Genomic DNA, 26020 nt, shown 5'->3' with positions numbered 1-26020 from the left:
GCAAGAACAATCCCTCCCACATCACTGCATAATTCAGCACATTCACTCCCATTTCTAACTGGAATTCCTATTAAAAACAAAACAAACCAAACAAACAAAACCCAATCCACCACACACACACAAAATTCTGCATAGGTGAAAGACAGAAAATCACTGGAGCAAGCGGCACCTCTAAGCAAAAATCCAGGTTTCTAACCTGTGCCCAGTGCCATCTTGGTCAGTACTCCTGCCCTAGCAGGTATGAGGCAGGACCATGTAAGGAGATAAATACCCTGCTGAAAGCTAAGCAGGAAGCCTGGGAGCCTCTAAAAAGTTCACTACACTAATCATAGAGATGAGAATATCAAATGGGTTTATACAAAAACAAAACAAAAGAACCTTTGTGCATAAGGCTCAGTCCTGGCCATTAGACTTGGAAAAATTCTATGATCCTAATGCAGGAAAAGACCAAGCTCCTTCTGCCTCACACCATCAGTACAACGCCTCAAGGCACCGTTATGGTCCAGCCAGTGAAATAAGCACTCTGAAAAATGAATGAAAGCATTACAAAGGAGAAGATGATCACAGTTTCATGTCTACCTGAAGCCATTACAAGTCCGTTCTGCTGTTGCCTGAAGTGCTCCCCTCTCTTTACACAGCCCCACCAAATGCACCATCTCCCTTGTTGGCCAGGACTGCACGATAGCATGATGAACTAGATCCAAATTACAAATCAGTTTCTCCCCTCCCCAAGCCAGGTTACTTTTAGCCTGGATGAGGCTCCTGTATTGGGCAGCTCCTTATACAGCTGCCTGCTCAGCTGCAGGCATACCTGTACTCAGATGAAGGAAGTGGCAAGTGTGGGAGCAGGAGTAAGAAGACTCTTTCACAGCCACAGGCTAAAACGCAGTAGTGGCAAGATGGTGTACAGATACACCCAGAGCCTCCAGCAGGTCCTCTGTAGAGTCCCCTCCATGGTCTGAACTGACATGGCACAAACTGCCCTAGCCAGAGGCTGTTCAGAGGTGGGTCTGTTAGCTGTACCTGCTCCAGGAACCCTTTCCTTCCAGGGAAAAAGGAGCTCCAAGTCAGAGAGCATGTTCAGCTCAGCAGCCTGACTCAGGAATATCACATCATACACTGTGATTGAAACCACCAAGGCCTTACAGGGAGGGAGGGAAATCTACTTTAGCCAAATGGAACTTGAGAGGATGACTGAACCTTGAACAGCCATTCATACCTGTGGTCCACGTAAGTAAACAAACTCACTGAACTTACCCTGGCTACAATTACACCCAGTTGTTAAAACAAATGACAAAACCCCCACACAAACAACAAAGCAAACACAATCTCTGATATGCTTTGTGCCTTCCCCAAAGATACAAATCCATCTTTCACTTTAGGCCGTCATTTTCTTTTGCCCAGACCAGTCGCTGTTATGCATGGTATTCTAGCACTTGTAGGAAAATTCTAACTCTCTCAGCTCACACTTTTTGCTTCTCTGTGCAGGTCTGTATGTAGGCCAGACTTTCAATACCATAGCGTTTTTTTCCTTGCTTACTCAAAGCCTCAGCCAAATCCGAACACCCTACGCTCAGCAAACAGAAGAGTAAAATAGATTTTACAAATCTTTGACATACACATCAGAAATACTGCACAAGTGATTTGATACCAAATCTTGCATTGCTCTTGGGCAGACTGGCTGGACCAGCACAAAGCACACATCTCTCGCTTTCTGCAGCAAAGAAAGAGCCAGGGCAGATAAGAGTTCAATGGCACTCACTATCAGTTTTTAAACTGATAAAGAACCCTTGGAAAAGAGCATTTATGAACACACAGCACTGCAAACCTCACCTCCCTCCCTCTACTCTGTCTCTGCTACTGAGGAAACTCCACTCTAGTCACGCCAGTGGACATTGTGCTACCAGTCCCTAAAAGATAAGGCAACTCCAACAGTGTGCACACGTTAGCAAAACCATCTCTCCCAACTGACTTCAGGATAGTGGCACAAAGGACTCCCTGGCTTGAAAATCTAACTGCTATAAAGGAATCAAACTTTAGCCTGTTTTCCTATGGTACTGCAATTTAAACTGCAGACAGGTCCAAAGGCAGCTGTGGACACAAGGAAGGAACTCTGGGGGGATGCACTTCAAGCAGCAGGCAAAACTGCTTCATATATCAAATGGCTGGATGGCCCTTGGAAAGGAGATGCCAACACACAGTGTAGGTCAACTGAGCTTGCAAGGAACATCTGGTGCAAAACGCCGAATATTTTGCTCCAGCTTTTCTTATTTCTGGTTTCCAAACCATTGCTAACAATAAACTGCCACATGGCAACTGAAAAGAGTGGACTGTGTGACCTTCAGTGGCCAAAGCACAATGAGCTTGGGAGAATCCTGTCACTGACAAACACATCCACTAGAAGATGCCAAATATTTGCACTGTCAGTGCTACTTAAGGTGGAAGAAAACTACCCATCCATCTCGACTGGAAGGTTTCCACAAGTCTGTGAAGAGGAGGAGCACGTAAGATGACGACAGGAAAGCTCACACAACACAAGATTTCTTGTCCCCAACACAAGACACACCTCTACATTACAGAAAAAAAAGGGGGGAAAAAAGGCAAAAAGAAGAAGGGGGAAAGAACTACAGTTCCCTCATTTCCTGCTCAGAAAATACTCATTGTTTGGATGAGCCACAAAATTAACTTCAGCTGCAGAGAACATGACTCATTAAACAGAACAATCAAAAATGTCACTGGAGAGAGGGGGAGGAGGTGAGGAGGAACTTTAACCTTCCCCCTCTCCTGCCAAGTAAATGACACAGTAGTTTGAAGAAACAAACAGCAGGCAGTGTAACACTTCTTAATAAATAAGGCTGAAACCAGAAATCTACAGAAAACAGAGGCAAAGAGAAGAAAACATCAAGCTATGGATGATTGTAGGAGCTCCTGGATCGTTTTAATCCTCCAGCTGTGCTCAAATGCATCTGGAAATGCCGCAGAGCGCAGCGGAAAGCAGAGTGATCTTTAAGGGTTTCTTCCTAACGTGTGTCATAACATCAGTCCAACAAAGAGGTAAAAGCAAGGTCTGGTTTTGCAATCACACAGCAGCTGGACAACACACATTCAATTTTGTGTCACTGAAGGGGACAATGGGAAAAAGTTCATTTAATAAAAGAAGAAAAATGCTCTTCCACAGACTCATCTGAGTTGCCATGAGATCAGGAAGAAGTATCTCAAGGAAGCTGATGTCTCCTTCTATCGGAGTCAGTTGCTTACTGAATCCTCCCATAATTACTACATTTGAAGGAGAACTGAGGGCAGGAAGGTGGAAACCCTGCCTGTTCCTCAGATGACACCTGGAGTAACTGTATCAGAAGGTCTGAAAGACAGCTGTCTGAAGCCATTACATGTATTTGTCATTTTCACCTGGAAATGTTTTCCACAGACACATGACCTTATCTAAACTAGAAAGGCTAATTTGTCAGTGGGGATTTAGGGTTTGGTGGGGAAGGGCTGTTGGAGATGACGACTACCAGACAGCTAAACTAGTATGGATACTAAACCAGCAGGTAGAGGTTTGCCAGTAAAGATGTCTTTCCTCAAATACAGCTTATTATTTTTAAATAACTCAAGTCCAGATTAGGGTAAAAAAGAAATTCAAATGCTGCCTAAGATATGAGACAAGATTCCACAGCTGCTTTTAACCAAGCTGGGAGCAAACTGCTGCCTGGAGAAATGGTCCAGCATTCCTTCCTCAAGACATTTCCAAGTGCTCACCTTCACCATTCATCACCTGTGAGCAACCATGGGTGATGCCCATAACCAATTCTCCAGGGAAACATGTGGTCAAGGAGACAGCAACAACAGGGTGACCTTCAATTGCTCTGAGCAGATGGCAATGCTGCACCCTGCATTCTGCTTCTGAAGTGGAAGGATTACTTACCACAACTCTTTCTGGCCTTAAAACTGCCACATCTACCTGCACAAACTGAGCCTAAATACTCCAACCAGACAATGTCCCAGTATGCTGATGCAGCCAGAGACATGAAAACAAATTCCAGAGAGTGGTTTGTATCACCCTTGACTTGCACAAACCCAAAACAATAACCTTTCAAAAGTTACAGTGAAGATCAGCAAGATACTCTAAGAGTGTATACTGCAGTAAAGGACTTGGGGATGTGGGTAAATGGACATGAGCCAACAGTGTGCACTTGAAGCCCAGAAGGCAAATCCTGGAGAAGAGAAGGCTCCAGGGAGACCTAATAGCAACCTTCCAGTACCTGAAGGGGGCCTACAAGAAGGCTAGAGAGGGACTGTTTGTAAAGGCCTGCAGTGATTGAATGAGGGGCAACGGTTTGAAATGAAAGAAGAGTAGATTTACATTAGATTTTAGGAACAAGTTCTTAACCATGAGGGTGGTGGAACATTGCAACAGGTTGCCCAGGGTAGTAGTTGAGGCCCCTTCCCTGGATATAGTCAAGGTCAGGCTTGACAAGGCTCTGAGTAACCTCACCTAGTGCATGATGTGCCTGCTCACTGCAGAAGGGTTGGACTAGATACCTTTGAAGTTCCCTTTCAACCCAAACCATTCTATGATTCTACAATACTGTGATCAGGTAAATACAAGCAGGGTTGCAAAGCTCCAGGAATGAACGGCAGGAGTCCTATGCCACACAGGCTGTCATCCAGTGCTCTGTAGCCCTGGTTATTCTAAGCATAACACAGTGCTGCTAACAGCCTTTTGCTTCCACCTGTTCCTTCAGCCCAAATGCAAATGCTGAACTGTGACCCAAATCCAAGAAGCACAATTAACATCATAGGAGTTGCTTGATAAAGGAATAGAAGCTGATCAGCTACTCTAACAAACAGAGCAATAAACAAGCTTGACTCAAGGCAGATCAAACATCACAGGAGAGAAATTTTGGGAAAATACGAAATACCCAAAGTAGGAAATCAATTAGACACTGAATTACAGATCATTTTGTAGCACTTGAGAACTAAGTCATTACTATAGCTAATTAAAATTAATGGGGACTTGCTATTAATTCAAATAGAACAGTGCAGTAACAGCTTAAAAAATAAAAGAGAGAGGGAGAGAAAAGTATTTTGAAGGGACACATTCCAGACTCAGGCAGCTGCCCTAGTCCCATCATCTTCATGCAGGTTGTACTGGGTTGAACTGAGCTGGAGTTAATTCTTACATGAGATGAAGATTCCTCCTCTTCCCTATCAAGAGGAGAAATCTTCACAGCACACTCATGCAGAAAGATCATCACTCAACCTTCCTCCAAAATATGTGTACACAAGTGTTACCAACATCTTTACACATTTTCCCCCCCTCGAAATTCCTGGCACGTGGATGCTCTCTGCTGCTGCACTCCCACAGTGTTACCAGCGTGGGTAAATTCATTCACACCTAAGTTTAACATTTTCTAACAACCTATCAAACCAAGAGATTATGAATCATCCAAACCATTAAAGCCTAATTATACTAACTGAAATCTGAGCTTCTCAGCATTATCCCCGTTTCTCCTGCTGCTCGCTCAGCCCATGTGCCCCTTCTCCAACCTGAGGAAGCTTCTCTTGCAGAAGACACAGTCAATTTACACAGCCTGTCACTCTCATTCTTCCATGCATTTCACCACCTTTTTTTTTTTGTAGTTGGAATTCTGTCCTTCCCTCTCAGCCTCCCAATCTCCCATCATCTCACTCATTGCCTGCTCCTCCTCTGACCAGACAAGCTCCAGTAACCAGGTCTTCTCTGCGCCTATGCTTTGTTTCCACATGATCATATCCACTCAAATGTATTTAATTATCATGTATATAGTGACACTTGGCTTCACGGTGGATTAAAAACTAAAGTGATTAAAATAATCAAATTTAGATTAGCAAATGAGGAAACTTATCTTTTTAAGCTCTTAATGGTCAAAGAATAATAACCACTAAATCATGTTGATCTGCAATACAACCTTTCAGTTTAGTATTTGATATTAGCCCTTAGTTGGACAATATAATTTATGCAGATTTTAATGCAGATTCTTGACATAAAACTGAAGACCAATACAGGTCACTATATGCCAGCTGGATAAATTTTGTTTTACAGCTTTTCAGGCTGTGTTGGAATGAAAACCAAGATGAGCTGTAAACTCTCCCTTTACTTAGTTATCAGTTAAATGAAAACTCATAAACTAGCCTCAACATGAAGTTGCTTAACAAAATCTCCATCCCTGGAGACATTCAGAGTGAGGCTCAACAGGCTCTGGGCAGCCTGATCCAGTTGAGGATGCCCCTGCTTACTGCACAGGGCGTTGGGCTAGATGGCCTTCAGAGGTCCCTTCCGACCCAGACCATTCTATGATTCTAAAATAAAGCTTGCATTTGAAGGCAATTCCTGTTTTTTAAAGCCTCCCCTTCACTTAGTAGGTGAAATTGGGTGAGCTTGGCTATTGCAGACTCCTAAAAATTCAGGTTTAGTAGAGGTCATGTTCGCCTTTTTGTTTTTAACCAAAGCACCTTTAGAAAGGATGTGTTTTCCTATCTTTTGGGTTTCAGTTACTCTCACATGACTTTGAATACTTGTGTAATTAGTCTAGTCATACTCAAAATGAAAATCAATTTCTCTAGGTATCTTCCAAACCACTTGCTCTTAAAAAGGAGTTTTTAGCACCTCAACCCCCCCCATTCTGGATACTCCATCAACTGTGTTCATTAGAGCAATGATTTAATTTCCTCTAAACATTTGATAGTTATGCTGATTAAAAGATCTGTCTTACTTTAGGCAGTATTAGGCTACTGCAGCATATGCAGTCCCAAAAACACATTTATTTTTGAGAAAGCATTACAAAAATGACTCAACCTGAACCACCCCCTTTCTCAGCCTCAGCTCGCCTTCTCCAGGGATCTGCTACCACCACCTCGGGGTCACAACAGAATTTAGAAGTGTAAATATTTGCTGTCTTCCTGGGAAAGCACTACATACAGAAGAGGAGAAAAGATGTGCAGATGGGGAGCCCATCGGTGTCGTTAGAGAGCTCTAGCAAGATGGAAATGTCGGGGCAGGCAATCCCTTGCTCTGAAGGGTATTTCCTCATCACAAACGTGCACCCCATTTTCCAGAGCTTTCCTACAGAAGAAACATCTCACCACCGCCGCCCAATTAGATCAAATTGGGTGGCTGGATGTTTTTGTTGTGTGCATGATAATACAAAGACTCTCCAAGTTCCTGCTCAACAAAGGCTTGTGTGAAACAGGCTTTGAAGACACAATAACATTCCTCTTGCGAGTTTCAAGCCCGGAGGCTGAAAGCACCAAGTAACTATTCATTCTTCCATCTTGAGACACATTCCTAACCGAGTTCAAAGGCCTGAAAAAACATGCCCTAGCTACATGTCTGCACACCTTCAGAAGGGCTTTTCCCTTCTATCAGAGCTTGCTAGGGGAAAGTTTCTTACAGGAAAGAACTAAGTGTATTTAAGAGTTTTGTTTTATTTTTAAGAACTCTTAAACCGTTTAAAGTATTCGAGTCTGTTTTGCATAGAAATTGACCAGCTATGTTAATCCATTTAAGGACAACTTCCCCACTGGTGTTTAAATGCGAGTGTCCATACTCAGTGCACAAATGCAGACACCATTTCTTCACCTTCTGCTCCCCCTGAGAAGCAGGATTTGGAAAGGGAAGAGGGATGATTTGAGGCTGCTTGGCTTTCATCACTGTTCATTGTTTTGTTTCATCTGCCTCTGTTTTCATCTCAAACTGATAACATAGATGCAAATCACACATAGCTATGCACCCATATCAAGATACCCAAGGAATTCAAGAACATTCTGCATCACTTTCACCAGATGATAAGAAAGTCAACAAAATCCAAGATTATTTCCAAAACACTGATGGTAGGCCAAATATTAACTTTCAATGACAAAAATATTTACAGTTTTCAACCTACAGCTTCCTAAGCACACTAGGTTCCTCTTTATACATTTTGTTTTGCTATTTCTCTGAAATCTGAATGCCATTATGAGTAAAATATGGAAATAAAAACAGTTACTAAACAATATGTCAGCCTAATGATAGTTGTCATCTACTTGTATGGAGCCAGCACAGTGAAACAGTGGGAGCAAGCAGAAGAGAGCCAAAGGAGACTGAGGTGACACCTCCTTTTTCAGTAACCCACGCTGCTGCAATGTGCCCAGACATCTTGCAGGGCTAACCCCTGGGTGTGCTAGCCAACCTACTGTTAGAGACTCCTTAAACACAGACAGCAGGTAGTAGCTTTCCTTTCATTTTTGATGTTTTTCAGCACATGTATGTGTTATAAATGCTAATATATACATATGTATTAAAAACAAACACACACACACAACCACATCCTGCAATGCAGAAAACCCAAAGGGGATCATGTGCTAAAAGCACCGCAACAGAGCAATGCAGGTAGGAATGTAACTGTGCCTGTACTTTGCAAAGTCAAGAAGAGAACCAGAGTAAAAGCAGCCAGTTAACGAAAGGCTATTTGTCCTACTTTGACAAAGTAGTTGCTACCTATCCAGAACATACTTTTGTCCTCCTAAAGATTTAAGTTCCTGGCTTTCTTTTTCACCAGACAGAAATGGTTCCATTTGAATTGACCACTGCAGAAAAATGACCACTGCTCGTACCCCTTCACACAGCCATCACACAGGTTGTCACTCCCACCAAAACAAGCCGTGCATTCATCACCTGGCTGACTCTTCCCAGTCACTTCAAACCCTCTGGGTAAAAGCCAAGCTGTCCCATCCCTTTCCAGGACTGTGAAGCTGGGCTCCCTGCTCTTGGTCACTTCCATGAAACACAACTGCACCACAAAAGGAAAATCCTAATGGGGGAGGAAGTAAAAAAAACACAAAGTGAGAGAATATCCTCTGGGCCTCAACTGACTATACAACTTTTTAGTTTATTTCCTCATTATTCCATAACATCTTGCTCCTTAAATACTACAGCATGCTGTTTGGAAGTAACAAGTAATTCAGAGTTTGTGACCAGGAATTGCAGTAGAGGACTCAGCACAAACTTTACTGAGGAAACGGATATGAATCTGTTCAGCCAACACCTTCAGCTTTTACCTGCAGGAGTCAGAAACAGATCAGCAGCTGTCATTTCAGCACAGAGATCACACTTTGTTTCTCTGGGTACTGCCATTACAGAACAAGCATCATAAAAAAGCAGCTTGTGCCTTGTCGGGGAAGCAGAGTGCAAGCCCTACGACTCAGTAGGTGCAGGCACAGCGAAGCCATTCTGTGGCACCTGCATCTTCTCCAGAGAAGAGAGAACTTTTATTTCCCTTTTTCAGTTTTAGTTATGAAGACACATCACATGCATCACTGCTGACACTGATCCCTGAACACCTTGTCCACCACTTGCATAGTAATCATCAAACTAAACTGGAGAGTTACTAGAAGATCAGAGAGTCTCCTTGCTCTAATCAGCAAAGTGCGTAAAGGTTATTTACACCTGGGCACTGGCACAGCCCTGGTGTGCAGTGCACACAGAGGGCTGCCAAGCCCTGAATTTGTCTCTGAAGCTGAGAAGTCTCCTGTCACTTGTTCCCTGCTCTCTAAGGGTTAGCATTTCCTTCTCTAACACTGCAATCTTCTCCACAAAATGAAGGCCAGCTCTGCTGAAGATGAATTACCACGCCGTGCTTTAATCTACAAGATTCCCTCACTGATACACATCAGCTGTCAGTCTAGATGTCTTTGTGCATCTCTCATACACAGCACAGGGCACAGGAAGTTCGAACTGAATCAAGTCACAGCTTCAGCCACAGCATTTGGAGCTCCCCAGCTCCCTTCCACTTCTCTGCTGTCACTTACACATTGACAAAGAGCAAGACTCCAGCTGAGATATGGAGTAAGAGGAGCAATGTACTCAATCTTCTACCTCCTGCCTGCACTTCCTGAAGTTTACTGTCTCCAACAAGACATCTCCACAGCTCAGGGCACAGGGTTTAAACATAGATGCTACTAGTGTCATCCAAATGTCCAGTCTCTTGAAAAGAGAATGAAGGAAGGTTGGGCTTGTTTGGTATTTTAAGTCTACAAATCAGCGAAGTAAGGGTAGTGGGTTACAAATACCCAACTGACACTGGCTGGGGCAGGAGAAACTCCTACCATAACTGGCTTAGTCTCCTCCACTCCACATGTTTGAGATTTCTACTCTTTCAGGGAACAATGCCAGTGAAGGAAAGCTCCTGTGCACAGACTAGCTACGTATTTTACTGACTGGTAAAGGCAGCTTATGGAGTTCCTGCCCTATAGTTATGTCTTAACAAATATTTGTGCACCATGCTGGAAGCCAGACTGCTGTACTGGACAATAAGCAAGGCTGGCAGACGATCCACTTTCTTCTGTTCACACTGACTTCGTATTTTAGAGAACGATCATCCAATGCTTAGGTGTGGCAGTGGGTTACAAATACCTGACCTACACAGACCAGGGGAGGGGGAGAAGAAATACAGCCCATTAAAGCTGTATGTATTCCCAGACTGACATTCCTACATTTCATAACACATGTCACCAGACAGCTCAAACACACTCATCAACAGCTCCACTAGCTGGGTAGTGCACAGCGTCATTCCATTCTTATTTGAAAATGTAACAGGTCATTTCTGCCCAGCTCCCAAAAACCCAGGCTTTTACCACAGCTGACAACACGTACAGAGGCAACTCTTCGGTCACACACCACGGGAAGGGCACCTTCCTGACAGCTCACGTGCCTGACACCAGATCTTCTAACTAGACTCCCAAATTATCACAAGCAGTTGAACACAAACAAACTTCCACTGTCTCGCTCACCTGATCAAAAACTGCTCTGAAGAAAATACACTTTACAATTACCCAAGGTTAAATCACTAATAACAGTCTTCACAGAACATGACCTAGATATGTCAAACATGATCAGAGAGATATATCTCAAGACATCTTTTAGTTAAGAGTGCCAGGCTTATTTAAATCCCCTTTATCTGTTCACACCTTGGCTTTTGTTCTATCTCCCTCCATTTCTGTAAGCAGAGAGTGAAGCTGTTAAATTCGAGAATCTTTTAAAGTTATGTACATCTCTTCTTTACCACCTCTATCTCATGTATCCACCAAAACATTAATCATCACAATCACCATTAATAAACCCCACAGAATGCTGTAAAAAGAGAGCGATGCTCTTCACTTTTACGAGCAGATACCCGCACACATCAGACTGCACAGATGATCCAAAGCCAGCTTTTAGCATTCCAACAAATTGGAAGTTCAGATGTATTTGTTACTACTTATTTATTTGTGCTGCAGCTCTTACCACAAAATGAAAAGCAGAAGATTTGCTGCAATAAGCCACAAGTATTTTGCCATTTGAAATTTTCTTTTACAAGCTATGCTTTAAACTAAATGGTTTTAAGCGAATCTATAATTACTAATTCATAAGACAAATAGTGAAACTAATGAACCTCATTTTTAATCAAATTTATACCTGTCCAAGCAGTGGAGCATAAAGAGCAAAATACTGCTGTTTGAAATCCTGTACAAGTATAGTTCTCTGTTCATAATATGTACTTTATAAAGGCAAGGGGGTTTAATATTAAAATTCACTCATTCTTATTGGTCTTTTACTTAATTCAGTTTCCTACCTGGAGTTCACTGCTGTGGCTGTGACAGGGATGCTAGAAGACAAAGGAAGAGCTGGTGGCAAATTCTGCTTTCCTTATTATGCACATCATCCTGTTTAAGCTCAGCAGAATATCCCAACAACAAGTAAGGAACACACAGAAAATACAGAAGTAAAAAACCCTCCAGAAAACGGCAGTACCGCACAGAATGAGAATCTCTTGAATACACCCTCTGAGATCGCCGCATTTCGCTGTACCCACCCTCAAACTTTCACAAACATCCCAGTTCACTACAGATCACAAACACCTTGCCATTCCCTCACTCACATCATCATACCACAGTTTGTGTGTCCCCCAAAGAATTGCTGCCTCTCATTTCCATCTCCTTCCCACACCAGTTTCTACAACCATGCCCCAGCCTGTCCCTCTAAGTCCACGTTATCTGTGTCAGTATTTCCAGTCTCTCCTCTAGCAACAACACAGCTCCATGAACAGCATTTTCCCTCTTTTCCCTCCTGTCTCTTAAGGCTGCTGTATTTCAGAACTGTCAGCCGATCACATTAATTAGTTTTCAATCAAACTTGGTACAGAGGTTAAATCTAGTATCAGATCAATTTTGGAACGAGTGTCTAATTTCTCTTCCCCATCACTGGGCACCACAACCACCCCACTTTCCTCACACACAAGCTGCTCTACAGTTACTGCAGCTTCTTCAGAAGAATATTCAATACATTTTGCTTTCATTACTTGCACTCACACATTTATAAAGTCATGAAAATTACATTCCTAATGACTACCAAATCTTCAGCTACTATAAAGCATTCCTGAAACAACATACTGAAGATATCAGTCAAATAATATTCCCCCTCCACAGCTGCTTGCTGTATTGCCTTTAAAAGCTGTAATTCCCTATTTACGAGTGTTATCCTGGAACAACTATGATCCCTCCATGGTTGCTAGTGAAAACTAAGCATCATCACTGCCCTTTCATTTTCAAATGTAAACCATGTTCAGAAAGCAGTTTAAACACTCATTAAATATAAAAACCTTGTGCTACAGAAGTCCAGACAGGACTTCATCGTCAACTAAATTGGTTTCTAAATCATGCAGCACCAATTTCATGACAGAAAAACCAAAGTCCCAAGAAACCTATCATTAGAATCAAGGTGGGGAAATAATCAATAAGATAATTTAGTGTAGCTAGATTAAAGGAAATGATCTACTGTGTGAAGGAAAAAAAAAGCCAACAAACACTCATAAAAGCTAAAACTCGTGAATTATAAGCTTGTGGTCTTGTTAAACAGGAGAACTGCAAGTACACAGGTATGTGGAGACACAGGCTCAACTCTGGCAAATCATTAGGTATGGATAAAAACCTGGTGTGTGCTTAGAGTAAGAAATATGCTGTTTTCTCTGCAGTCATACGCATAAAGCATGGAAACCTTTTAGAACTTTCCACTATTTAGCTTGGTGCTGACCCAAAACTACAGAAACTTCTGTTATTTCAGTTCTGGAAACAACCTCCCCCAAAAGCCTTATTTTCATTGTACATGTCTCATGTTGGCATTTGCTGTGCTTCAGTTGTTCCACCATTTAAACTGAGGAAATGAAACCAAATACTGAAAACTATTAGAGAAACAAAAGAACAACCAGTGTCCAAAAAAAGAAAGAAACAACTACAAAAAAACCCCACCCAGGTGTATTATACAAGAATTACAGGAGGCATTTTCTGTTTCCCATCACGTATTGTCATGACATCCAAACAAATGGTCAGCTCTTAGTAGTGCTTTACTCTAACCAGAACCAGATACAACAAGAGGATAGATGCCATTGAACCCATTCCCACTGCACTGATTTCCATTCTCCTGTGTTCTGTTCTCTTACATCACCAAAAAAGCCTGAACCACCCCTGCCCTGGGTAAATCAGCATCATTAAGGCTGTGAGTGTGCCAAGCTACTTCTTGGTCCCACTCCACATATTCTAGTCAGTGTCATTAGTGCTGGCTTTCAACAGTTCTCAGACTCATCAACCAAATGGAAATGAGGCAGGGGAATAATGGCTTCACTTTGAAGCTTCCGAGATCAAAGCCACATACCTGGATTCGTGCAGCTACCCTACTACAGCTTCTCCTGCTTTGTCAGAGACAACAGCTAATAGTTTCCTTTCTGGAGTATTTTTTGACTACATACTCAGAACAAAAGCTATTAACAGCCAATCTTCATAACCCCTGCTTGTTTTAGGAGGCTTCTTTTATCACAATAGTCCCAAAAACAGAATCTACAGCATATGCACAATATCTGCTCAACTGTTGTACTGGGTTTGCATGGGAAGGGTTTTATACAGGGGTGGCTTCTGTGAGAAGCTGCCAGAAGTTTCCCCATGTCCAACAGAGCCAATGCCAGCCCGCTTCAAGATGAACCCACCACTAAGCCAAGGCCAAGCCCACCAGAGACAGTGATAGCACCTCTGGGATAACATATTTAAAAAGACAGGGGAAAAAATATCCAAGCAACTTCAGCCAGAGAAAGGAGTGGAATATATGAGAGAAACAACCCTGCAGACACCAAGGTCAGGGAAGAAAAGAGGGGCAGGAGGTGTTCCAGATGCCAGAGAAGAGATTTCCATGCTGCCTGTGGTTCACCAAGACCATGGTGAGGCAGGCTGTCCCCCTGCAACCCATGGAGGTCCACAGTGAAACAGGTGGGTACACCCAAAGGAGGCTATAACCCCATGGGAACATGCACATGCTGCAGCAGGCTCCAGGCAGGACTTGAGGACCCAAGGAGAAAGGATCCCATGCTGGAGCAGGAGAGGAAGGTGAGGAGTTCTTCCCCTGAGAAACAAGTGGCAGAGACAGCACTTAATGAGCTGACCACAACCATTCCCTTATCCACATGTGCTGCACTGGTGGAGAGTAGGTGTAGAAGTTGGGAGTGATGCTGAATTCAGGAAGAATGGAGGGGTGGGGGGAAGGTGCTTTGAGATTTGGGTTTACTTCTCATTATCCTACTTTGATTTCACGGAATCAGCCAGGTTGGAAGAGACCTCCAAGATCATCAAGTCCAACCAATCAACCAACCCTATCTAATCAACTAGACCATGGCACGAAGTGCCTCATCTGGTCTTTTCTTAAACCCCTCTAAGGATGTTGACCCCACCACTTCCCTGGGCAGCCCATTCCAACAGGCAGTCACTCTTTCTATGAAGGCCTTCTTTCTAAGATCAAGCCTAAACTTCCCCACGCACAGCTTGAAACTGTGTCCTCTTGTTCTGTCACAGGTTGCGTGCAAGAAGAGACCAACCCCCACCTGGCTACAACCACCCTTCAGGTAGCTGTAGGCAGTAATAAGGTCTTCCCTGAGCCTCCTTCTCTCCAGGCTAAACAACCCCAGCTCCCTCAGCCACTCCTCATAGAGCTTGTGCTCCAGACCCTCCACCTGCTTTGTTGCCCTTCTCTGGACACATTCAAGCAATTCAACATCTTTCTTGAATTGAGGGGCCAGAACTGGACACAGTACTCAAGGTGTGGTCTAATCAGTGCTGAGTACAGGAGAAGAATCTCCATGTCTTAGGCTGGTGTTTCCCAGCATCATTTGGCATTTGTTGCAACATGACCTCCCAGTTAGAGCACAAATCCACTCATCAGAGGCACCAAGCACCAGAGTTGCCAGCTAGGCCAGGCACGCACAGCAGTATCCAGTTTCCTGAAGAAGAGGGAAGCACTTGGGCAGGGAAGCACACAAGACCGCACTGGAACTGCTGCATTTCTAACAGGAGGAGAGAAGAGAGGCAGAAAGGGCAAGGAGACAGCCAAGAACATTGACAGGGAAGGCAGTGGGATTGGAGAACACAGAGGAATGCTGTGGGTGCAAGAGAAATGGTAAATAAAATCTGGAAAACCATGTGATTATTTCAGCTAGGATCTTTAACGTTAGAAGAAATAACTACACTTGAATGAGGTTCAAAGTGTAATGCCTGAGCTACTTGGAAGTGGCTGAAGGGGAGCAGGGAAGAGGAGAGGAGTTAGCTAGCTTGCAGCAACAATCATTTTACCCATTAGGAGATGAACATCAACATTTGGGGTCCTTGTCCTGTAGTCTGGAACAGCAGAAAATTCCAGAATGGCTACAAGAAGAGTTATACAGATAGTTTTGGCCATTGGGGTGGGAAGCTGCTCTATGGAGAGGAAAAAAAAGTAACAAAAGTGCTTTGCCACTTGAGAGATTAAAATTGTAAACAATAGCCCATGAAAGACGTGAGGAGCAAAGACTTAAAGCAGCCTTCCCCATCCCTTGTTCTGACACACGCAGCCTCACCTCTCCCTTCCCAGGTCCCAATGCTCTCTCCTCTCTGCCATACCTTAAAACATACCAAGTAGTTTCTCCTTCCTCTTCCACAGTGCTCTGACATCAGCAGGAGAAACAACCACAGCAGCCAGAGCCTAAGCAGCCTCACTGCCAGGAGGAACCAGGGGGAAGCTGGCCAAGGCTGAGGCCACACAGCCTGCCGAGCTGCTTGTTGGGAAGGGCATGCACAGCTTCGGGAAGCTGCAGCACCCTCGCTGCACAGGGAGCCTTCAGGAGAGCAGTTTAGCTGAAGGTGCTCAACAGCTTTTTCAGGCATGTGCAAACAGACACTTGCAGGCCCATAATCACTCACCTCCAGGCAGATCTTCTCAAGCACAGCATGAGGTACAACCTACACCTGCCAAATGCCCTGCCAAACCGAAGCTCTACTTCCAAAGCAAAAAAGGTATCAGGACATGCAATTTTGAAAATGTCTAACATGGACAAAATGTTGCTGTGGTTTTACCTTAACATGTTCAACAAGAGATGAGACAGTTGGGCTGAATTTTTTGAGGCAAGTTTCAGCTGATGGTAAGAAATCTAGCCTGGGAACAAGGAGGCTGAAGGGTTAATGCCTGAGAAAGCTACAAGCAACTAACAGAGCTTTACAGTGGGAAGGAAAAAGCAACAGCCATGGCTACAAACTCCCCATGTAATTATAGCCTGCCTCTTCTCCTGCCTCCCAGAAGAAGCTGTGCTTGCTCAGTCCAATCCTAATTTGGGGAAGTAACTGACTTCAAACAGCAATTACTCTGCCAGGCACCACCTTTCACAACACTGCCCTGAAAAACATCTGCATAACATTTTCAGTGTGTTCCTACATCAGGTCTTCCACATGCTGATCCCGAACAGCACAACCACAGCAGATACCTACCTACCACCACGATGGAGAACATTGCCAGAACTTCTATGTCAAAGATGACACAGAGGATCAATTGGAGAACTTGTCTATAGAAAAAGGAAACAGTGCATCTGGAAAAACCCTGTGTATGTGAACAGTTATGACACTGCTCCCCCAGATCTGCATTCCTCAGACACACTGATTATTTATCCACATGCTGACATGGGTTTTCCTCCACACTTGCTCCCTCAACCTTAGCACACAACGAGAAAGAAAAGTGATACTTCCAGCAATGTGACTACCAGCATGACATGCTGTATCCACTGGCCAAAGTCCACACTGAAAAGTTCAGAACACGAAGCTGCCATGGGCAGAATGGATTCCCAGGGTGGCAAGAAGCATCCTGAAGACAGTCTAGATAGGCTCTTGCAAGCACATCCCAGAGCAGAGAATGGGTGTGGCAGTATATCCTGGTCACAGACCAGGAGTTGTGACAGTCAGCACACTCTAGTTAAGATACCCACAAAAATAACCATTTCCTACCAGTTATAATTCAAATCATGCCATCGACATCTTCACCGATCTTAAACCTTACCACAAATTTGACAGGGCCCTGGTATTCCCAGGTCACATCAGAGTAACACTTAATACAGCACTGCTCTAACAGAGAAGAGCAGCAAGCAGAAAATGTGAAGATTGGTTTGCTTTTACTCAGATGATAAGAATGGAAAATGTACCAAAATGGTGAACATATCCCAGGTGATCCCAGACCTCACAGTGAGACCAGCCATCACCACTCCCTTGGGTGGCAGAAACAAGCAATAAATACTAAGTTTCTTTACACTGACAATATAAACAATAGTACGAGACTCATCTCCTAACAACACTGCTCATGTTCATAGTAACTACACAAAGTACTGTGATTGCTGCTGCTTAAGGATGTAGAGAACTTAATTGGTCAGAACGGTCCTCAGCTTCCACAAGAGAACTTGCACAGGCATGAGCTCTAGACAGCCTGTTTGTTACGTGCTGCGCGAAGTTCTCAGAAACGTCACATTACCTGCAACAATGCTCTTACTCGACTTACACACCTGAAACCAACCTGCAACGGCCTGGCACAAGTTTTTCCCGAATTTAAAATGAAAAGTTCCAAGGGAAAACGGAACACACCTGTCAATCCCAAAGATACAGCTGATACTGGCTGTTTCTCACACAGTTTGTAACTGCTGCAAGCGATTCTCAGTACCAAGTGAAACACAAGTAACAGAACCCTCTGCAGCTTCTGAAGCCCGTTTTCAAATTGAAAGCACATTTACCACAGGCCAGTGAGGTAGGTATCATTAGCTGTGTTTTGCACATGGGAAAGCACGATCTAGTATGGTTGCCTTCACTCTTGGCCAGAAGACTGATTCCTGACCAAACCAGGATTATAACAGGAGTTTCCCACATCCAGCCCTACACTACAGCTAACTCACTTTGGTTTACCTGCCATGCACACTTTTATTTTTCAGAGATGCAGCAACATGGTAACCACATCATCCCATCTCCGCCTGGACAGGAGCATCCAGGAGTGCTTTAGCAGCATCCCTGGGCCAGAGGTGAGGGGCAGCAGCTGGGACCCCCGCAAAGATGCTGAGCTCCTGGCTGCTTCTCCCACCAAAACATGCAGCAGGCATTAGGGAAACCGACCTGAGGTGTCACAAGTCGGGCTGCGGCACCTCACGAGGCCTCCCCTTCTGGCAGAGCTGCAGCTCCCCCACCCCAGGCTCACCTTCCCCGGCGGGCTCCTACACCTCCTCCCGCTGCTGGAAGCTGATGCTGGCGTAGGCGCTCAGGTCGTCGCTGGCATGGCCGTTCCCACGGGGCTGTCCCGGGGACTTCGCTGGCTGCTTCCCGCCGGCCTCGGCGGGAAGGTGGAGATGGCGGTGGCGGCGGTGGCTGAAGTCCTTCACCAGGTCCAGGTCGATATAGTTGAGACCGTTCTCTAGCGCGGGCTGCTCCCGGCGGGCCGCCTCCCCTGCGGCGGGCCGCAGCCAGACGTTCTCGAAGGAGGCCGAACTGTGTCGCTTCACGTCCTCGGCTCCCCCCGCGCCGCCGCATGGCAAAGCAGTCCCGGTCCCCCCGCCGCCGCCGGCTGCCGGTCCACGGGCGGAGCTCGGCGTGGACGAGAAGGTTTCGGAACTGTGCCGGCGGCGTCCGCCCTGAGGGTCGGCCCGCACCACCTTAGCGCTCTGATTGCGGCCGGGGCTGAGACTGACGCGGGTGAAGGCGCTTCCTGCGCCGGGGCCCCCCAACAGGGAGGAGGAGCGCGGCGGGGCTGCCGATAGCTCGGCCGGCGGCCGCGGAATCTCCGGGGAGGCCACCGCCGTGGTCGCGGCCACCGGCGGGGGCTTGTCGGCATAGCCGAGCAGGACGGCGGGCGAGCAGAGAGAAGCGCCGCCGGCACAGTCCGGGCAGGAGCCCGCGGCCGCCCCCAGCTGCATCGCCACGTAGTCCCGCGAACTGGGGGCCGCACTTCGGCCGGGCCGTGTCGCGGAGCCGGCGGCCCGCGGGGGACCCAGCTCCATGTTCATGTACTCCTCGGCGGCCTCGCTGCCGAGCCCCAGGGCGGCCGAGGGAAAGGCCGGCTTCTCGCCAGTGATGAATTCGATGTTGATGTACTCGCCGGGGCTCTTGGGCTCCGGGGGCAAGAGGAGCGGGGGCTGCTCCCGGGCCCGGGGCAGGGTGCTGGCCTTGGGGCCGCCCAGCGACAGCCGCGTCGGTCGTGCCAACCGGCCCTTGGTCTGCACAGCCGTATCCACCCTGCGCGGGGGGTGCGACTGTGGCAGGGGGCCAACCTCGGAGCCACCACCACTGCCGCCACCACCACCACCCAGGCTGTCACTGCTGGTCGACGACGATGAGTCCTCGGCAGCATAAAGAAGGCGGCTGGATCCGAGCGCCATGCGGGGCTGGGGGCTGCCTTCCTCACCCACCATCACTGGCCCTCCACCACCCCGCCGGTGCACGTGCTTGAAGGAGCGTGGCAGTGAGAAGTAGGAGTAGATGGGTTTGTGGTGGGCTGTGCTGGTATCCTCGACGCCTGGCTGTCCTGCACCCCCAAAGTAACAGTCAGGTGGGGTGCTGGTGGTGGAACCGCTGGCTGGGGACATGTTTATGTAGTCGCTGCCGCTGCACGGGAGCTTCCCTTCATTGCTCTCTACTGAGAGTTTGGGGTGGTGGCCAGCACCATTTGTCCAGATCTTGCCATAGCCCGCTGAGCCACTGTCAGGCGAATAGCTGCCACTGGGGGACATCATCATGTAGCCATTAGAGTCCACCGTGGCTGGAGGGTGGCGGCCTCCCCTACCAGGGTTGATGATCTGCTGTGGGGCCGACACGCTCTTAGGGCTCATGGGCATGTAGTCACCACCCTTGGGGGGCTCCCCACCACTGGGCACAGGGGCGACGCCAGGTGACATGGGCATGTAGCCATCATCCGTGTGTGGTGCAGAGTTGGTTCGATGATGACCACTGTCCAGGTGGTGCATCTCCAGACACTCCTCTGGGTAGGAGTGTGTGGGCACAAAGGCCGAGTGCCGGTAGGAGGGGAGACGGTTGCTGCCACAGGGATAAGAAGGCAGCATCTCCGTGTACTCCTCAATGGAGGCCACTGAAGACTGTGAGGGTGTCTTCTGGTGGGAGATGGTGGGCGAAGTGCCTGCAGAGTGAGTCCTCTTCCTGAATGCCTTCTCCAGATCAGTCACCTCCTCACCACCACCTCGAGGGCAGCATGGTGTACTAGGGTAGCGGGACTGCTGCTGTGGGTGGCAGGTACGTGGGATAAAGTGGCCGTTGGGGGCAGCAAGGCTACTGCATGAGGAGGTGGCCTTCCCCCCCATGCAAATATAGTTGAGCTCTTCATCACCCCTAGCTGGCGGGGTGTGTCCCAATGAATCTGGAGTCACACTGCGAAAAGAGCTACGAAAGTCACATGGGCTGGAACCGTACTCATCAGAAGAAATAAATCCACCATCACTAGGGGAGCCAGAAACTGATGCACTGGACCTTCGTGGAAAAAGGCAGTCAGAGGTGGAACCATGGCCACTTGTGCTGCTGGAGGACAGACTAACTGGGCTGGTGGCTGAAGGAGAGCAGCGTGAGGAGGGCATAGGGATGGACCGGCTGTGGTTGAGTGGAGGATGGAGCCTCGAGTTTCCCCGGTGCCTATGTGAATGGGTCCGGTTGGCACTGGGACTTACCGGGCTACCATCCACAGAGGCAGGCCTCGACATTGTGCCTTCCCCATCACTCGATGCTCGCACTCGAAACGAGCTAGGTTTCCCACACGTTCCTCCACCCCCAGCAGGAGAGGTGGCAGTGACACTCTCAGTTCTGGACCGGCGGCTGAGCCCCACTTGGCTGGGCGGAGGGTTGTTGACGTGGTGCCTGCTGCGAAGGGGCACAGAGATGGGGTTGGAACAGTTTGAGGAGGACTGGCTCTTGCTGCGGGGCCGGAACTCCTCACTCATGGCTCGCATAGCCTCCAGGATGGTTTCATGCATGTTCTGTGCCACCACGGAGTCATCCACCTGCATCCAGAACTCACCAGGCCCAGTGACGGCTGAGCGTCCCACCTCAATAAAGAAGAAGTTCTCAGAGTGACCACAGCGTCGGATATTGAGCAGCTGCAGCACCACAGCAGCCGCATCTGAATTCAGCTTCACAAAGCTGATGGTCTTGTTAGTCAGGCACAGGCGGTAGATGCCAATCAGGTTCTTTGTCTGGCCTAGGCCCTTAGGCTTCAGAATTACTTGCCAAACTTCCTTAAAAGCTGGGCCAGGGGCTACCTCACCATAGGTGTCCTCACCTGCTTCCCCCAGCCCAGAGTTGCTGCCTCCAAAGGTGACATCACTGTGGTGGTGGTGGTGATGGTGATGGAAGTGGTGGTGGCCCTTGGCCCTGTTGTGCAACTGCAGCAAAGCTTGGTACCAGCTCTCCTGTTCAGGCTCACTGTCAGCTGCAATGGCAAAGTGCTCGTCCTTGGTGTAGAGGGCCACCAGGTGCTTGTTCTTGGAGTCAGCGCGTTTGTTGATGTTAAAGCAGCTTTCCAGTGGGATGGAGCGCTTGGGGGCCCCTGACTTGTGTCTCCATTTCTTCTCATTCTCGTAATACTCCAGCCGGGCGGGTCCAGACTCGCTGGCTGCCCTCAGCACGAAAAAGCGTTTGTGCATGCTCTTGGGTTTGCGTAAGTAACCCACCTTTCTGACATCCGAGAAGAAGCCCTCGTTATTATCCGTAGGGCTGGCCATGGTGAGAGGCGGTGGAGCTGTTACTGCAGCCAGCAGTCCGAGCGACCCCAATGCAGCCAAGCCAGCCGGAAAAGACAAGCACCTAAAATAAAATTCATGCAACAATTACAAAAGAAAGGGGGGAAAAAAAAAAAAGGCAAAATAGCTCAGGATCCGTTTGAGTGCGGGACGGGGGAGGGCCAGAAGCAGGGTGAAAGCAGCTGTTCAGAGGCAGCTTCCAGCACCGAATCAGAGTTTGCTTTGCTGTTTATGCCCAAATCGCCCTTAGATGGGGAAGCACGTCCTTAAACAGTCCAGTCCCGATCAGTCCAGACCAAAGTCCCGTCCCGAGAGCAGCCGCCGCAAAAGTAAATCGCATCTTCCTTCTTTCTCTCCCTCCGGGGCGAGGCTTGCCGGGCCGGGACCGGGGCTGGGGGTTCCTCCTTCCCCGTCCCGAGTTCGCCTCGGCGAGAAGCGATTCCTGCTCCTTGATTAAATATCCTCGTGGGGGCGGAGGTTGCTTTGCAAAGTCCAGGGTTTGCACCCAAAACCACACGCTGCTTTCTCCCCTTTCCTCAAAAAAGAGAATCTCCAAAAAAGCCGCCCGTAATACGACCCCCCCCCTCCCGTCCCCAAATATCAGCGTCGGGCTTGCTGCTGCTGCTCCCACTCGGCCGTGCGGAAGAGGCTGGCGACCCCATTCAGTCCCATCTCGTTAGGCGGAGAAAGTGCCGTCTCCCGACATGGCACAACCCAACAGCGGTGGAGGGGAGGGCAGCGGAGGGGAGCGGAGGCAGCCCGAGCGCCGGAGGAACATCCTCTCCTCCTCCTCCTCTTCATTCCAGGCGGCAGCGCCTCAGCGGCCGGCGGCGCGGCCCCCTCCCGTGCCCCAGCTCGGCAGGGCAGCGCCGACTCCCTCTCCGCCGGCTTCTTCACGGAGTTTCCCAGCGCCCCACAACCGAAACAGGCGGCGGGGGCCGCGCTCGCTACTCCAGCCCCCTCCGCCCGACGCCGCTCCGGTTCGCTCCAAGGAGAACAACACGTGACGGCGCCAGAGCGTGGACCATACCCGGAGCTGCCGCCGGGCTCCCGGCCAGCCCAGCGCAGCAGCCCCGAGCCCGCCCCACTGCTCCCCGCCCTCCCTCAGCGCGGCCGCGGGGGCCACCACCGCCGGGCCCAGCCCCGCCGCAGCGCACCGCCCGCCGGGGGACGCGCGGCCATTGGTGGTGCCGCCTGTCTGTCACGGCGGCGGGGGGCGGTGCCCGGCTGGGCCCGAGTAGCGAGGCGTCGCAGCCGCCATTGAGCGGCGCCTTGTTTGGTACTGCCGCTGGCAGCTGCTGCGTGGCCCGGCAGGCAGCCTTCTCCCGTCCGTTCGCTCGCAGCCCTTTTTACCGACCCTGCACGGCGGGGCAGGCCCTAGTGTGGAGGAGCCGCCGCCATTAACCGCTGTTCCTCCCTGAGGAACTCCTCTCTCACGGCTCCGGCCGCTGGGGGCCGAGGGGATCGGTGTGCCGTCCCCTCCTTTCCCCGCCCGGTCGGGACTCATTTAACCCCGCCGAAACCTCTTCCGGCTGAGACGTGGCCCGAAGCGGCGCGTCCCGGGTGAGGAGCGCGGGCTCTGCAGGGCCTTCATGGCGGGCGGTGGGTCATGGTCCCTCGGAGGGTCCTTCCCGCCTGGTGCCATGCAGTCCATCGTGTTTGCCGAAACACGATACGCTGGATTACACGGAATATTCAACACGGTCGGGTGTTCCGCGGGGCGCAGCGTACCGTGCGCGGAACTTCCCGGGAGAAAACGGGCCAAGTGTGGGGAGCCAAGGCTGCATATACATTGCTCAATGCTGCCATCTCCAGGACAGCTCCAAACAAGCCCAGGTGGTCTCGCGCATTGAGGAGAGGGAGTTGCTCCCGGGTTTGAACTTCTGGGGTGTTCTGTTTATTCTCTAGCCCCACTTTCTCTTGACTCTAGCTCTTCTTTCTAACGCAGGGAGCTGCTCAGATCCTTGTCCAGTTGTGTTTAATATCGCCACAGATACAGATCTCACAGCCTGCCTGGACAGCCTGCTCCAGTTTTTGACCACCATTGCAGTATGAAAGCTTTTTCTTGCATTTAAACAGAATTCCCAGTACTTCAGCTTCTGCCCACTCCCCTTTGTACGGAGACAAGAGCCCCTGGCCTTCGGTCCCACCCAGCACATCCATGCAGCTGTGTTCTGGCCCTTATTCCAAGGTTGATCTGATTGCGTATTTTATTTGCTTAAGCTCATTTGTAGTGTTTACTTTTCTATCTTCAACAGTAAGGATGAAACTGGTGTAACTCCTCTTCCAGAAACAGTGCAGTTGATTCTAGTTAAACCATTACTTAAGTAAACAAGTTGTTTGATTTCTCTATTAAAGTAATGGCAGTAGTATGATTACAGTAGACATGCAAAACAAAACAGATCTTACATCTCTGACTTCGTCTCCAACTGAGGCAAAGCAAAGCCACACATGGAGTAACTAATTAGAATCTCCAAATGTATTTGTTAACAGCTTTAGTCCACTTTAGTTCACTAACAAAAGCCAGAGAAGTATTAAGTCACCATTTCCACATCTCACTAGGCTGTTTTTGACAGCAAGTTTTCCGTTTCATGTGAAAAATGTTTTCATTGGTATCAGCATTTAGGCACAGCACGTACATTAGTGGAATGAAATCGTTCTAGTGATCAGCTTTCACTTGAAAACTCAGTTCATTCATACAGATCATTGGTTTGTCTGGTGTTGAGGGCTCTTACTTCAAGGACCAGATTTCAAGTAAATATAGAACACTTCCACTTATTTTCTCACTCAAGACCTCAACATTTGCACCAATTAGATTTATCTGCTGTTTAGATCACTTCCGTATTTGTTGTTTCATGCTACAAGTATTTACTGTTTCATGTCACAAGGACAAAACTAGTGTAAATACTGTGAAGTAAAATACTTGAGTTTATTCAGTCTATCTTGCACCCTATCATTTCCCTGTCAGCATTCACAGAGCTGCCTCCAGACAGTCCTTCTGTGTCCATTTGCAGCTCCTCTGTTTTATTTCTCAGACAGAAATCTTTAAAGATAGGAAATTTTCCAATCTGAATATTTTTACCTAAAAGAAAACCTGAATACATTACTGAGGATATGTTGATTTCTGCAGATGACAATTCCTTTACTTTTTCCCCCGTCAAAGGATTAAACTATAAACATGACTATAATTTCTAGACTGACTTGCCTGTTTCTTCTGCTTTTTCTAAACACAGCACCTAGGAGACAAGAACAAATGAATGAATGAATTTTGCATTTCAGAGGGGGACAGGATACCTCTTGAGCTTTTTAAGCCTTTAAAAATTATTTAGCAGTAATGACAGATGCAAGACTGACATCTCCACACAATAAGCCCCCCAACTTTTATCCATGCTATCAGCAAGACTCCAATTATTGCATGATTCTATAGCTATGCAGTTTTTCACTGAATTAATTCCTTCCTATAGAACAGTGATTAATAATCTCAGCTTCTGTTGTTTAAAACAGATGTTTCTGGCCACACAAAGATCAACTTAAATACATGAACAAGAGGATAAATATCTTCCTGAGTCTGCAGAACAACCTGAAAACATTTAATGGAGAGGTCTGCTTCCCCTCAGTCATCTAAAAGGGTTGTCAAGTCTGGAATTGAAAGATAAGCTAAGATGTTGCCCTCAGTAATTATTTCTATAGGGAGAATTCCAGCAGAAGCATCAAACTTTTGTCTTAACCTCCAGTCCAAAGCTGTCCATGTGGTGGGAAAAGTAATAAAAATATCCCAGAGGAACTTGTTCTCATTATGAAACTTTCATATTTAACTAACTGCAAACATCTTTTAACTTTGATTAAGCCACACCAAGCACCCATCAAGTCTCCTCCTGAACACCTCCACCACCTCCCTGGGCAGCACATTCCAA

General features: G+C 47.6%; 1 protein-coding gene across 1 annotated transcript in view; it reads right to left on the bottom strand.

The window, feature by feature from the left end:
• IRS1 (insulin receptor substrate 1) overlaps nt 1-22199 on the bottom strand; it is a 46559-nt gene extending 24360 nt beyond the window's left edge. The window contains exon 1 of the mRNA XM_054175531.1: nt 18569-22199. Within this exon, the coding sequence (XP_054031506.1) occupies nt 18585-22088 (3504 nt within the window). The 5' untranslated portion in view covers nt 22089-22199 and the 3' untranslated portion in view covers nt 18569-18584. The remainder of the gene's footprint in view (nt 1-18568) is intronic.
• Between the last annotated feature and the right edge of the window lie 3821 nt (nt 22200-26020).

Source organism: Dryobates pubescens, chromosome 32 (assembly GCF_014839835.1).
Source record: "Dryobates pubescens isolate bDryPub1 chromosome 32, bDryPub1.pri, whole genome shotgun sequence".
Taxonomy (NCBI): Eukaryota; Metazoa; Chordata; class Aves; order Piciformes; family Picidae; genus Dryobates; species Dryobates pubescens.
This window is presented reverse-complemented; position numbering and strand designations above follow the sequence as displayed.